General features: G+C 36.8%; 1 protein-coding gene across 8 annotated transcripts in view; it reads left to right on the top strand.

Annotated features, from left to right (window-relative positions):
• Positions 1-14979, top strand: part of MTM1 (myotubularin 1) — a 145857-nt gene extending 130878 nt beyond the window's left edge. For 6 of the 8 annotated variants that reach the window (XM_045188181.3, XM_024551090.4, XM_045188179.3 and 3 more), the window contains 2 exons: positions 6568-6744; positions 13275-14979. In XM_045188181.3, the coding sequence (XP_045044116.1) occupies positions 6568-6744; positions 13275-13442 (345 nt within the window). In that variant the 3' untranslated portion in view covers positions 13443-14979. The remainder of the gene's footprint in view (positions 1-6567; positions 6745-13274) is intronic. The other 2 variants (XM_024551092.4, XM_071220270.1) reach the window with 1 other exon arrangement.
• Positions 14980-15629: the final 650 nt, after the last annotated feature.

Consider the following 15629-nt stretch of genomic DNA (forward strand, 5'->3'; position numbering starts at 1 on the left):
TACTCACTCAGTCATTTTGAATGTGACAGCCACACAATGCACATGCCTCCTCAATGGCATCTATTGTCCCCACAGACTAGGACAGTGAAGTCATCATTGCTTATGCATGCACATTCCAGTCCATTCTCCCTGGCTGCCAGGTTACATTGATGTTACGCAAACTGTTCTCATTATATTAACACTGGCTGGACTTTTTCCAGGCAGACCTCATATATGCACTCAATATAGTGCACCTAAGTGTACAAAGAAAATTTTGTAGGAGTTTAAGAAAGAGATAGGCAGCAATATGGTCATTGTAGATGATTTTAACACCCCACTGTCAGCAATGGATAGATCTTCCAATCAAAATATCAACAAAAGTATTGAATTGTAAATCACTCTAGATCAAATGGATTTAATAGATATTTATAGAACATTTCATGCCAAAGAAGCAAAATACACATTCTTCTCAAATGCACTTGGATCGTTCTCAAAGATAGACCACATATTAGGGCACAAAACAAACCTTAACAAATTCAAGAACACTGAAATCACATCAGGCATCTTCTCGAATCACAATGGCTTAAACCTGGAAACCAATCTCATGGAAAAAACCTCAAAAAGATTCAAATACATGAAGTCTGAATAGCATGTTATTAAATAATGACTACTTTTACAATGAGATCGAGGAAGAAATCAAAAAGCACCTGGAAACAAATGAAAATGAACACACAAGAACGCAAAACCTATTGGTCATAGAGAAGGCATTCCTGAGAAGGAAGTTCATAGTATACAGACCTACCTAAAAAAAGATAGAAAAATCTCAAACAATCTAACCCTACATCTAAAAGAAGTACAGGGACGACAACAAACAAAGCCCAGAGCAAGCAGAGGGAAGGGAAGAATCAAGATCAGAGCAGAATTAAATGGCATAGAGACTAAAAAATCAATTTGAATGATCAATGAATCCAGGAGATGGCTCTTTGAAAAGATAAATGAAATCGACAAACCGTTAACTAGACTCATCAAGAAAAAATGAGAGAGGACACCAATAAATCATAAATGGAAGAAGTAACAACTGTTACCACAGAAATACACAATTGTAAGAAATTACTATTAACAACTATATGCCAAGAAACTGGACAACCTGGGTGAAATGGATAAATTTCAAGAAACATGCAGTCTTCCAAAACTGAATTAGAAAGAATCAGAAAACCTGAATAGTCTGATAACAACTAGCAATATTGAAACACTTACCAAAAACTGACACACAAAAGCCCTGGACCAGATGGCTTCATGGGTGAACTTTACCAAACATTCAAAGAACTAACACCTACCCTTCTAAACTATTACCAAAAATTCAAGAAGAGGGAAGACTCCCAAACATTTTTCTATGAGGCCAGTATTATTCTAATTCCAAAACCAGGTAAAGACACAACAAAGAAAGAAAATTACAGGCTAATATCTCTAATGAATATAGATGCTAAAATCCTCAACAAAATACTAGCAAACGGGATCCAACAATACATTTAAAAGCTAAACCATGGTCAAGTGGGATTTATTCCAGGGATGCAAGGATGGTATAATATTCACAAATCAGTAAATATGATACATAATATAAACTAAATGAAAGGTAAAATCACATGGTCATCTCATTAGATGCAGAAAAGCATTTGATAAAATAGCACCCATTTTTCATAAAAACACAGAAGAAAGTGGGAATAGAGGAAGCACACCTCAACATAATAAAGGCCATATACAAAAACCCTACTGCCAACATCATACTCAACGGGCAAAAACTTTAGATCAGGAACAAGACGAGGGTGTTCGCTTTCACCACTCTTATTCAATGTAGTACTGGAGGTCCTAGCCACAGCAATCAGACAAGAAGAAATAAAAGGCATCCAAGTTAGAAAGGAGGAAGTACAACTGTCATTTTTTTTTTTTTTTTGCAGACAACAGGATAGTGCACACGGAAAATCCTCTACCAAAAAACTGCTCAGCCTAATAAGTAAATTTGGCAAAGTAGTGGGGTATAAAGTCAATATTCAGAAATTGATCACATTTTTGTACACGAAAAATGAACTATCAGGAATAAAAACTAAGAAAAAATGGCATTTACTATACCAACAACAACAAAAAAGTAATGTACCAAAGAATAAATTTAGCCATGAGGTAAAATATCTTCACTCAGAAAACTATAGAACACTGAAGAAAGAAATTGAGGAAAATACAAATAAATAGAAGCATATACCCTGTTCTTGAATTAGAAGAATTAACATCATTAAAATGTCTATACTAACCAAAGCAATATATAGATTCAAAGCAATTCCTATTAAAATATCAATGGCATATTGCACAGATCTAGAATAAATACTTCAAAAATTTATATGGAACCAAAAAAATAAATAAATAAAGGACCCCGAAGCCACAGCAATCGTGAGAAAGAAGAACAAAGTTGGAGGGATCACAATACCTGTTATGAAACTATATTACAAGGCCACTGTAATCAAAACAGTCTGGTACTGGCATAAGAACAGACACATAGGTCAATGGAACAGAATAAAGAGCCCAGAAATAAACCCATGTCTCTATGGTCATTAATGTTTGACAAAGAGGGCAGGAGCATACAATGGAGTAAAAATAGCCTCTTCAATAAATGGTGTTGGGAGACCTAGATTAGTACATGCAAAAAAAAAAAAAAAAAAATGAAACTAGATCACCAGTTTACACCATACACTGGAGTAAACTCTAAATGGATAAAAGACTTAAACATTAGTTATGATATCTACCATAAAAGTCCTAGCAGAAAACACATGCTGTAAAATTTCAGATATCCCATGTAGCAATATATTTGCCAATATATCTCCTAGGGCAAGGGGAATAAAGGAAAAAGTAAAGAAATGGGACTACATCAAATTAAAAAGCTGCACGGCTAAAGAAACCATCATCAAAATGAAAAGGGAGCCGACTGTATGGGAGAACGTATTTGCCAATGATACATCAGAAAAGAGTTTAATCTCCAAAATATGTAAATAAATCTTATGACTGAACACCAGGAAGACAAACAATGCAATTGGAAATGGGCAAAGGATCTGAATAACGCTTCTCCAAGGAGGACATACAGGTGGTCCACAGACATGAAAGAATGCTCATCATCACTAGCCATCAGAGAGATGCAAATTAATGGTTATCATTAATAAATCAACAAACAACAAGTTTTGGAGAGGATGTGGAGAAAAGGGAACGCTAGTGCACTGTTGGTGGGAATGCAGACTGCTGCAGCCACTGTTGAAAACAGTATGGAATTTCCTCAAAAAATATTAAGATTGGACCTGGCTTTTGACCCAGTGCTTCCACTGCTGGAAATATACCCTAAGAATCCCAAAACACTAAACCAAAAGAGCTTATGCTCTCCTATGTTCATAGCAGCGCTCTATACAATAGTCAAGTGTTGGAAACAGCATAAGCATCTATCAGTAGATGAATGGATTAAAAAACTGGTACATTTACACAATGGCATAGTATGCAGCACAAAGAAGAAAAAATTCCTACCCTTTGCAGTAGCATGGACAGAAGTGGAGAGCATTATGCTAAGTGAAATAAGCCAGTTGGTGAAAGACAAATACCATATATTCACACTTATAAGAGGAATGTAATGAACAAAATAAACTAACGAGCGAAACAGAACCAGAGACATGGAAGCAGGGAACAGTCAGACAGCTGCCAGAGGAAACAATGAAGGGGGAAAGAGTGGAAAAAGGGGAAGGGATTTGTTAAAGAGCATGTAGAAATGACCCATGGACGTGGACAATGGTGTGGACATGGCTGGATGGCAGGATGCAAATGGGGAAATTTTGGGAAAACTAATAGAATAATTGAGAATAAAAAGTGGAAAAAATGATATCAACAGAAATTTAAAACTCAGAAGAGTTGGAAGATAAAGTTGAAATCTCCCCAAAAATAAGTGTAGAGACAGAGGTAGATAAGAAAACAAGGAAATTAGATCAGTCCTGGAGTTCCAATATCAAAATAGTTGGACTTTCGAAAGAGAAAATAGGGAAACCAGAGAGCAGGAAATTATTGAAATGAAAATATTTCCAAGAGTTGAAGTTCTTACATTTTCACATTGAAAATCTGCTAAGTGCCCAAGCACAGTGGACAAAAATAGACCCATTATAAGGCATATCTTTGTGAAGTTTCAGAACACTGGGGACAAAGAAAAGAACCTTTTTTAAAATTATTATTATTTTATTGTTGTTCAATTACAGTTGTCTGTATTTTCTCCCCACCCCATCCAAGCCCACCTCCTTCCCTTGCTTCCACCTTCCCCCTTGGTTTTGTCCATGTGTCCTTTATAGTAGTTCCTGAAAACCCTTCTCCCCACTGTCCCTTTCCGCTTCCCCTCTGGCTGTTGTTACATTGTCCTTAACTTCAATGACTCTGGTTATATTTTGTTTGCTTTTTTCTTTTGTTGATTATGTTCCAGTTAAAGGTGAGATAATATGGTATTAAGCGTCCAAAGATTAAAAAATAGGTTATTTGCAACAAAAATCAGGAGGACTTTGAATTCTTCAACAGCAATATTGGAAGCTAGAAATCAATGGAGCATGCCTTCAGAATTTTAAAGGAGAATGGTTTCAACCTACAATTCTGTAGCCACCAAACTGTTAACCAAATGTGAAGGCAGACCAAAGATATTCCCTGACATTCATGGCAACATGAAAGATTTACCACCCACACAACACCCTTTCTCTGGAAGCTACTGCAATATGTGCTCCATGCAAAGAACAAAGAACACTGCGTGGAGCTCAGGAAGGAGGAGCTCCAGCACAGAGAGAGGAAAGGGGATGCTCAGGACGAAACAGAAGAGAGATTAAATGAGAGATGGGTGAAAGGTTTAGGGTCATCACCCAGTGCAGCTTTCTTTCCTCTGAAGATGAAACTGGGGGCTCCAGGTGTGCAGAGCATCTTGACAGAAGTTTGAGACTGGAGGAAAAAATTGCAGTTGAATTAGTAAGTGCCAAAATGTAAACAAACAGAATAGACAGTTTAATTGAAGGAAAACAAACAAACAAAAATGATGCAGGAAAATAAATCACAGAATAGTGTCTATGTGGCTTACGTGGAAAGAGCACTTGCTTCATCATAGGAATCCAAACGTTTAAACATTGATGTGATCAAAGCTATGCTATATATTGGGGGTATAAGGCAGGATGTAAAATGTGTGTATGTGTGACAGGATGGACGGGAGACGTTCTCAGTGTGGCAGTGTTGTAGTTAATGCCTATAACTTGTTAGCCAACAGGGAGCAAGAAAAGCATGGTATTTAAAGATTGGGAGGTGAGTACTGAATAATTAAAGCAATTGACTTTTTCTTTTTACCTTCCATTTATTTAATTTTTCTTTTTAAAAAAATTTTTTATTATTATTCAATTACAGTTGTATGCCTTTTCTCCCCATCCCTGCTCCCCACTCCAGTTGAACCCACCTCCCTCCCAGCAATTGACTTTTAAAATCAAACACTTGATTCTAGAGAGAGAGGCAATAGGCGATTCTTTTTTATAACCTTTTTGAGCAATTTCATTTTTAAACTCTGCATGTATAAAAATAAAAACAGACATGCAAATAAACACAATGCAGTATATATAGTGGCGTCAGAAAGATACAGATGAAGTTTTAGGTGGATTCCAATGAAGGCTGCCATTATTATCATTCACATTAATAAAGTATGTATGTAAAAGAAATTTCTTCAGTCACTTATTTCAAGATGTTCTTTTCAACTTCCAGTTTTAGCGTATTGGTCCTTTCCTATTGAAGTGATTAGTAGTAGAAGTTTTACTTTTTCTTTTCTTCAAATTTAATTTTTTATTGTTGACACTTTTACAGATGTTCCCATTTTCCTCCTCCCCCCAGGCCTTACCCTTCTCCCTGGCCTTCACCATATTGTTGTCTGTGTCCATGGGCTATGCATATGCCTTTGGTAATTTTAATACTTGTATTTTTCCCCATGCTTTTGGTTTTTCCTAGGTTATGGTCAATATCAGTAAAAATATATAATAAAAACACAGTGAAAATGTGAATACCTATATGAGATAACAGACACCAGAATATAAAGTGAAGATTCAGTGAAGGCAGTGACCCAGGTGTTTTCAAATATCTGGATGTTAGCATGATGTAGATTAAACATCTGGATGGTTAAGTTAAATAACTTTAGCTGCCTACTATCAAGTGGATACAGATTAATATTTCATTGTTCTAACAAATGCAAAAATGTTGGTGGGTTCTTATGATTATTTTTCTTTCCGTTGAATAAAAAGAGCATACTGACCATCTGTTCATAAATGTGTTACCAGTTGGCCAGTGACAGTTGTCTTCGGTGGCTAGGCCATTATCTGTGCAAATATCGGTAAGTGGCTGTGGAGCACTGAGGAGCACTCACTGGCCCATGAGGCTTTTTGAGCCATTATGAGCATAATGCAAATGTGTGATTCAAGTTGGTGCTCAACTGTATTGCCACAGGCTGTAAAATGTTTTGTGTGGTTGCATGTGTTTTTACTTAAGCTTTCCACTTTCTCTTTTCTATAGAAAGTTACAGAAAGAACAGTTTCTTTGTGGTCGCTGATAAACAGTAATAAAGACACATTCAGAAACCCTTTCTATACTAAAGAAATCAATAGAGTTTTATATCCAGTTGCCAGTATGCGTCACTTGGAACTTTGGGTGAATTACTACATTAGATGGAACCCCAGAATCAAACAACAGGTAAATGAACTGACATTGTTGAAAATAGTAATGTCGATTATTACTTCTGGACTTTGATAATGTTATCTGGTATTTTTTAAATATAATGGGGGGAAAGTATCAGACTAAAAATTCACGCTTGCTTTTAAATACAACTTTCATTAAAATTGTTATTAATTACTAAACCATCTATTTTGATCAGGGTGAAACTTATATTCTTTTGTTAATGGGAATCATATAGTCTTTTTACTAAAGTGTAAACTGATTTAATGCTCTGGAAAATGACTGAGTTTTGATAGCCAAGGATTTTCTTTAATCACTAGAAGTTTTTGCACATGGTAGGAAAGAAAACATCTACTATTTGGTTCAGGGGTATGTACTAGGTCAACTAACATCAGAGTGCTTTTTCCTGAGGGGTATCATTTAAAAATAGAAACAATGGTTTTTGAAGTGAAAAATGTCACATTTTATTAAAGACATACTCACGCTTTCCATTTTCCCACTCCAACTCCATCAGAAATCAGAAGAAAAATATAACCTGTTTTTAAAGGTTCAGTAGTACCTCCAGTTAGTGTGATTTGTTCCAAGTGCTATAAATATTCAGTATTTGTGATTGCTCTTTGTAAAAGTTTGCACATTTTCCAGTCATTTGGATGGTTGACTACCTGTTCTCGCAGGGCAGTCTTGCATAAACGCCAACTTTAATCCTGCTAGAAATCATCAGGCAACAGCAGGGACCCGGTGCTGCAGGCTGTCTCTTAGATTGCTTGTTCTACTCAGGCAGCTGGCCGCTATGCTCTCTCTTCTCAGTGGGGAAATGCCCAGTTGAAGCTGGCGCTCTCATTTCAAGGTCTCTGATGCATGCATGAAAGGCTCTTGCAATTTAGTAATGGTTGAAATATGTAACCTTTTGGAAAGTGACAGATCCCAGGGCTGGAGAACATCCACTTGTTAGCTTGGGATTTGAGAAGCATGTTGAGGGCATTTATTTAGCAGTAGTTCTAGTGAGTGTAATATCAAGTAAAAAGTAACTGAATAAAAATAAATTAATTAATTAAAAAAAGAAAATGATAATAATTACAAATTTAAAAAAAAAAAAAAAGGGAATTTTCCCAAGGTTCTAACTGCTGTTACAGAGGACATATCCCTTTTCTAATTAAAAAATATTATATAGATGAGCAGTGTCTGTCCTATACATTAAGCCCTTGCTGTATGTATTGCAGCTTTCTTTTAAGCCACTGGTAATTAGGAAGCATTGACAATTATATAGATTATATAATCTCTCATCGTCCATTTGTACTTAGAGAAATTCTTAAAATTCAAGGAATTAAGAGCAATTCCAGCAATATAATTAATGATTCTCCTTGAAGAAGTTACCAAATAAGATAAAAATATTATGTTTAGTGTAATTCAGTGTTGTATATTTTAACGTATACTATTCTTTATATGGCAATAATCCATATTACATAGATTAATCAAGATGCTCTATTTTGACATAACCAAACTCTTCAGTTACCTGTTTGCCTTTCTTTTTTGAAGTTCAAGTGATGCTTTTTTGGTTTCTTATTATAAGATTTAGTGAAAATATGTGATTGTCTAACCACTACGCTGTACACCTGAAACCAATAAAAAATAATATTGAAAGTAAAAAAAAAAGCAATTCATTTCTGAATATATAAATGTAATAATAATAATTGTGTGGCAAGGGAAGTTGGAAGAGGCATGATTAGGAGAACTTACTATAATGTATCTATCCCCTTATTCTCAAAGAGTTTGGCAAAATTGAACTGGGCCAGACAGGACTGAGCATTCTGTGGTAGAGGTTTCTGTTTTCTTTAGACAGTAATTGGTCTATATTATGATCTGTGAAATATACTCAAAAAATAAAATAACTTATTCTTTCAATAGAGATTTTCTGAACATGGAGGGTCCCACACATATCTTTACGTCCATTGGCACTTTGTATTTTCATCACCCAAATATTGAGTGTCCCCATGCATCAGGCATAGGGGGGACACAGAAATTAAGAAGAGATGGTTTCACACACAAGCAGCTCCTAGGCTGGTGGGGGCACCCAGGAACATAAGCCAATGATTATAATGCTCAGGGAGAAATACAACAATAAAGTTGTAAACTAAGTACATTAGATTTCTTAATGACCTTATATAGAACATTATTTCATACAGAAATAGGTTAAAGTTCAATTACATAGGAGGTTTTTTTTTTAATTATATAATGTAAACCTTAAATAGTATACTTCACCACTTGAAAGTTAAATTGTTACTCACTTATGTGGCCCAGTTGGTATACAAATGATTCCTTGGCACCTAGAGCACTCACAACGCAATGGTATGCTATCAGTACTGAAAGACCCAAAAGCATATATAGCCCCTCCCTATAATGAGCTGTTCGCCTAGAAGAAGGCAGGGTTAGGGTGCTTTTAGGAGCAAAAGTCACCAACCCTTGCTACCACATAAAAACTCAGCAAAGTTGATGGAAAAATTAATGCTTACATTTGATAAGATTTGGCAAGCTATCAATAAGCAAATTTGGTACTTTTATTTAATATAAGGAAATTGCTCATGTCGAAAGCAGAAGTATAAATCAGTCACATTATAAATCTACGTGGTAAGCTTCAGCCTCTGGTAAGCCTCATAGTACTTGGGGAACCAGTGCACCTCATGTAGCTGTCAGCCGGGGTTGTACTGGGCAAGTTCACATTTTCCGTAGTGGTTATTCAAGGATGAGAACAAGGACAGTCAGCTGTGTAAGTTGGACAGTCAGTTGAACTGTGCGCTGTTTAAGTCATTTCTAATATAGAAAAGTAAAAAGGAATATGAATATAAACATCATTTGAACCCTAAAATACTTCCATACCTAGCTGATTGCCTATCTCCTATTCTGGGCTGAGCTGGCACACTCTTTACTTCATTATTCATTTCCCCAAGCAAAAAGTTGAGATGTAGTATTTAAAGTCACTTGACTTTAAGTTTCCTTTTTCATTATTTTGTCTTTTGGTATGCTATCACAAATAGATTCTTCTATTTATATCTTCTAAATGGTTTTTGTTTGTCTATAGCCAAATTACTTCTATATATTTTGTACCCATTACTAGGCTAAATTATCCTTTTATTTTTAATAGTTTTTCCATCTGCTCTCTCAAGTTTTCTAATTACACAGCCTTGTCATAAGCAAAAATGATTGTTTTACCTCTGTTCTCTTTTTCTTGTCTAACTGTAGTTGCTGATACAATAACAAGCTGATTCTAATAGTCATGAAACAGGGAGGTTTTAAAAAATAGTCAAGGTAATTTTGGAAATTATCAAGGAAGAACTTGCCTGCTATATATCAAGAACTTATATGAAACAAAATAGTGCCCAGAAACAGACCATATAGAAGTGGAGACTTGGTAGGGTAAGAAGGTAGCATCGTAAATGCATAGGGAAAAGATGGACTGATGGTAATTGGTGCTGGCATAGCAAATTACACTTAACATGTCTAAACGGAACTCCTAATGTTCCCCCCAAACCTGCTTTTCTTTCTGTCTTCTCCTTTCAGTTCTTGGCAACTCCATCCTAGTTGCTCTGGCCAGAAACCTTAGACTCATCCTTGATGCCCTACTCTCTCACATTTCACGTCCAGTCTGTCAGGAGAGCCTGCTAGGCTGTATTATCTCCTACCGTGACCATGTTTGGGGTTTTTTTTTTTTTTTTAGATTTTATTTATTTTTAGAGAGAGGGGAAGAGAAGGAGAAAGAGGAGGAGAGAAACATCAATGTGTGGTTGCCTCTCGTGCATCCCATACTGGGGACCTGGCCTGCAACCCAGGCATGTGCCCTGACTGGGAATCAAACTGGCGACCCTCTGGTTCGCAGCCCACACTCAATCCACTGAGCTACACCAGCCAGGGCTGGTCCCCATCCCTCTTAACCTGCTCTACTTTTTTTCCCATGGTATTCACCTTCGAACATTCTTTGTAACTCACAGGAATCGTTAATATTTGTTTGTCTGTCTCCCCCTGCTGGAAGATAAAAACCATAAAAACAGAAATTTGGGCATCCTTTGTTCACTGATGGATCTTGACCACCTAGAACACTGTCTCAATCTCAGTGGAATGCATGAACAGAAAAATGGCCAAAGGATATTAACAGGCAGCACCCAGAACTTACTGGGCATCAGGCACTCAACAAAACATTTCTATTCTAATGCTGTTATGTGCATTTCTGAGAAACCTCACAGTCTGCAAAGTCACAGAAAAAACAAACAGGGCTTATAGGAATAATAGGATTAGGAAGAGACCTCTCCAAGCCTATGAAACTTTGTAACCAGAGCACTAGTGAAAGCAACAGTCCCAGTAGATGGCACAGTTACATGACTGCTGAATGTGCATTTGACTTCCATTGATCACTCCTTGGCAACCTGTAGTGGGGTGACTAGTGGCCCCCAAAACACATGTCCACTGGGAATCTGTGAATGTGACCTTATTTGTACAGAGAATCTTTACAGATGTAATTAAGGATCTCACGATGAGATCCTCATGGATTTAGAGTGGACCCAGTGTCAGAGTACATCCAGTGGCAGGTATCCTTAGAAGGGACAGCAGAGGAAGGCTGCAGACACATATAGGGGAGAAGACCATGTGAAAACAGGAGTGGTTGGAGTGATGCTGCCACAAGCGAAGGAAGCCTAGAACCACCAGAAACTGGAAAAGGCAAGGAAGGGTTGTCCCCTAGATCCTCCAGAGGAAGTGCAGGCCTTCTGACACCCTGATTTCAGGATTCTGCCCTGCAGAACTGTGAGAAAACAGTTTTTTGTTTTAAGCCACTAAATTTGTGTTAATTTGTTACAGCAGCCACAGGAAATGAGTACACAGTCTTAAACCCCAGGCCTCATGCTCCCTCCGCTGAGATGCTGGTCCTAGAGGGCATCTGCTCCTAATGCAGACCATTCCCTTCAGCATTAACAATTGGATCCAAGGCCTAGGCTTCTTCATCAGTGCATCATCTTCACAGCTTCCTTGTTGGTGTTCATAGCTTTGGCAGACAGCTTAAATCATTGGAGAGCAGGACAGCTCTAGAAGCTACTAGAACTAGAGGAACACACTTCTGTAGACTTTGGCTTTTTTCTTAATGTCTTCATATATTGCTTAAGCTTTCTAGAGCTTGCCCTTGATCACTTCAAAACATTGATGTGATGGTGAGGGGGTCTTCCAGGGACTCTCCTGTTGTGTATAGTGGCCTGGGTGGTAATTGCATTAGTGTCTCTATACGTAAACATTGGTTGAGCTGAACATTTTAAGATTTGTGCACATTAATGTGTAATTTATCTCAGTACAAAAGTTTTAAAAATTAACATACTGGAAGCATCATATTCTGTTCCAGCATGACCTCTTTTTTGATACTGCCATCAATGTGTTATTTATCAATCAAAGCATTTGGCGTTGTAGCAAAGCAGACGATGTTGACTGACTTCACTCACAACAACCCTGTGAGGTCTGTGGCATTTTTATTCCCATTTGACTGAGGGGAAGTAGAGGAACCTAGAAGGTTAAGTCACACAGCAGATGAGAGACAGAGCAAGATTCACACCGAGGCTGGTGGGTGTCAGCACCGCTGCTCTCAGCCAGGCATGTTACTATGAGCAATAACATATGAAAAGGTGTGGTAGAGCAGGGCAAGGCAATTGAAAACTACCATGTTACTGTCCTCAAATTGGCAACCAAAAAAAAAAATACTCTTCTGTTCCCAACTCCTGGTGAGGACATGGAGCAACAGGAACTGCCATGCTCACTAGTGGGTGCATAAGATATCACTACCTCAGAGAGGAATTTGGCAGCATCTAGTGGAGTTAGACCATATTTGGCCTCTCCAGCAGTCCTGTCCCTGGTCAAATTCCTTCAACAGACATTTGCACACGTGCATGAGGAGATGTGTCCAAAGATAGCAAAGCAATGCATGTAGTAGTAGAAAGCACTGGAAATTGCTGGCTACTCATCAGTTTGGGAATGGATAGATAAACTGGTTTATTCATTCAATGGACCTCAAGAATCAAATTCAGAAACATACTGTTTGGTAAAAATGTCAATTGATAACTACAGAATATACCACCTTTGATAAAAACTTTCACAAAATAGAAAATAATAGCTTATTTTGTTTCTGGATACATACTCACTTACAGGAAAAGTGTCACAAATCTCCACAGGAAGGACAACTACCCACCAACTTGAGAAGAGTTGTTGCCTCTGGGAGCAAAAGGGCAGCAGGCCTGGTAACAGGAAACACAGGAGACGGGAGCTGTGTCTAGGTTGAAAAATGTTTTAAAAATGGTGATGCATGTGGGAAGAAATGTGTACATAGTTATTTCTTGGTGGCGTTTTATCATTCTTGGTAATTTTCTGTGTTTTTCAATTATGCAATATTGTAGGAACTTATGTATGAATGTTAAACCTCACTTAGAGGGCTTATGCAGACAATAGGACATGTGTACTGAGCAGGTGAATTTTTGTACTGTCGTGGGCACAAAGTAGTAACTCAGGCTTGTGCTTCTCCCCAGCAGCCAAATCCAGTGGAGCAGCGTTACATGGAGCTCTTGGCATTGCGCGATGAATACATAAAGAGGCTGGAGGAGTTGCAGCTTACCAACTCTGCCAAGCTTTCTGATCCCTCGACTTCACCTTCAAGTCCTTCGCAAATGCTGCCCCACGTGCAAACTCACTTCTGAGAGGGAGCCTTGCCCAGCGCTGCGTTCAAGCTCTGAATAAAGGAAATAGTTGACTTTCATTTGGGGTCTCTGTACAAAGTAGATTAAAATATTTGCCCCCATGTAGAACTTGAATTAATGTAATCTTAAACTCTTGAATATGTGCCTTCTAGATTACATATTACAAGAAAACTATAGTGTCTACATGGCAGTCAGATCGAAGGAGCCCAGATATGGATTTGGAAAATCCTGACATCTTTCAAAAGGAGTTTTTGAAAAATACAAAGTTTAAATTTAATTTGTCTCTTTAGAAATGCTATGTATACAATGCATAATTTGTGGGCTTAATTAGAATAACTTTATTTTAAACTAAAGGGGAAACAGGTTTGTGATTTTCCTCAGGTTGCTTAAAAGCATTGCTTCAGATTATCCACAGCGAACCCAGATATGAAACCTGTGTTACTGCCAAAACCAAATTGAGCTCAGCTTCTAAAGCATTATCAGAAAAGAAGGTATTTCAATAATTGCCAAATTTTATACCATCCTAAGTGGTGACTTAAGGAGAAATAGCTGTGTAGATGAGTTTTTCATTATTTTGAAATTTTGGAATATGAAGTATTTTCCTCTAATTTTCAAGAGAAGCATATTTTTATATTTAAAAGAAACTGATGGGTCCCAGTTAAATATGATTTGATTTTTTAAACTTTGCCAGTTCTATTTTCTAAGTTTTTTCCATGAGCTTCCCTAAAATTCTGATCCATTTTCAGGTTGTGGGAAACCCTCTATAAAGCACTGTGCAAGGATGTCAGATGTGATGTGCTGCTGAGGTGAATGTTTTCACAAATGTTGCTCTATTCAAACCAGCTTATCTGCCAAAGCTTAGGGTTGACCATCTTGGATGTTTGAGTTATGCTAGAGCATCATATTTGAAATAAAAGTCGCAGATGTACATTTGTTGAGTATATCTTGAAAGTATTGTGTTTGTTAATTTCAGTTAAAATGGTGTTGGGTGCCCCTCCTCCCAAGCGTGCATAAAAACTGGTTCTACACATTTTTACTTGAAGTACACAGCAGTTTGCTTTTTTGGTTGTTTTTCCTGTAGTATTAAATGAAATTTCAAATGCAGTTCTATTTGATATCTGAACTAATTCATTTAGTGAGTATATTTGTAAAAGTTAGGGCTAGATTTAAAGCAATTAACATGTTTTACAATGATCTGTAAAGGACTATTTATAGCTAATATGGTTTTGTTTTCAATGAATTAGAGAGATTAAATATATCTTTGTAAGTTATTTTATGTCATAGTTTAATTGGTCTACCAAATATGACATCTCAGAAATAGTAGTATAATGTATAAATTTTGTATGTATAAGAAATTTTATTAGACATTCTCTTGCCTTTTGTAAACACTGTAAATATTTCATAAATTAACAAAGTGTCACTCCATAAAAAGAGAAAAAAGCTAATACTAATAGTTTAAAGAATTTTGTGGAATTTCATGAAACATTTTTCATGGCAATAATGACTAAAAACCTGCTATAATAAATACATTAACATAGCACTCTGTTTTCAGGGATGTAATTTTATATATATATATATATATATATATATATATATATATATATATATCTCTTAAATGTGCATGGTATCATCTTTTCCTGTCTTGACTTCACATGCTCTTGGTCTTACCAGCAACCTTATAGGGCTCTCTCCCCAAATCCTAGCAATATTGGATATTTAAGTGCATTAACAATGCAGATTTTAAGAGTCACAACTCTATTAAAGTAAGGACAGCTTTCACAAAAGTACAGGGAGTGCATAGACACAAGACTTCAGATTCCGGATGGAGAACAAAATAGGTGATATTAAGGGAGAGTAAGATATTGGTTGAAATAAGGTATACCACATGTCTCATTAGGTAAGAATTTTTGAAATCCTCCAAACTGTGCTGCCAATTAGAAATTACATTGTTTATTCATATGCATCTGAAAAATGCTAAATAATTATAGCAGGAAACTAAAATTAACCATTATTTTAAAATCTGAATAGGACTCTATATCTTTTAAAACTATGAGTATTTGAAATGCTTTGTGAGGTTCTGTCTTTAGACATTGTTGTGTTTAATCCCCACTACAAACTCACAGGCTACACGGTATTCTATTATCGTATTTTTCAGCAGAGAAGGTCATTAATCCAGGGGTTCACTGA

Source organism: Desmodus rotundus, chromosome X (assembly GCF_022682495.2).
Source record: "Desmodus rotundus isolate HL8 chromosome X, HLdesRot8A.1, whole genome shotgun sequence".
In the NCBI taxonomy this organism is placed as follows: Eukaryota; Metazoa; Chordata; class Mammalia; order Chiroptera; family Phyllostomidae; genus Desmodus; species Desmodus rotundus.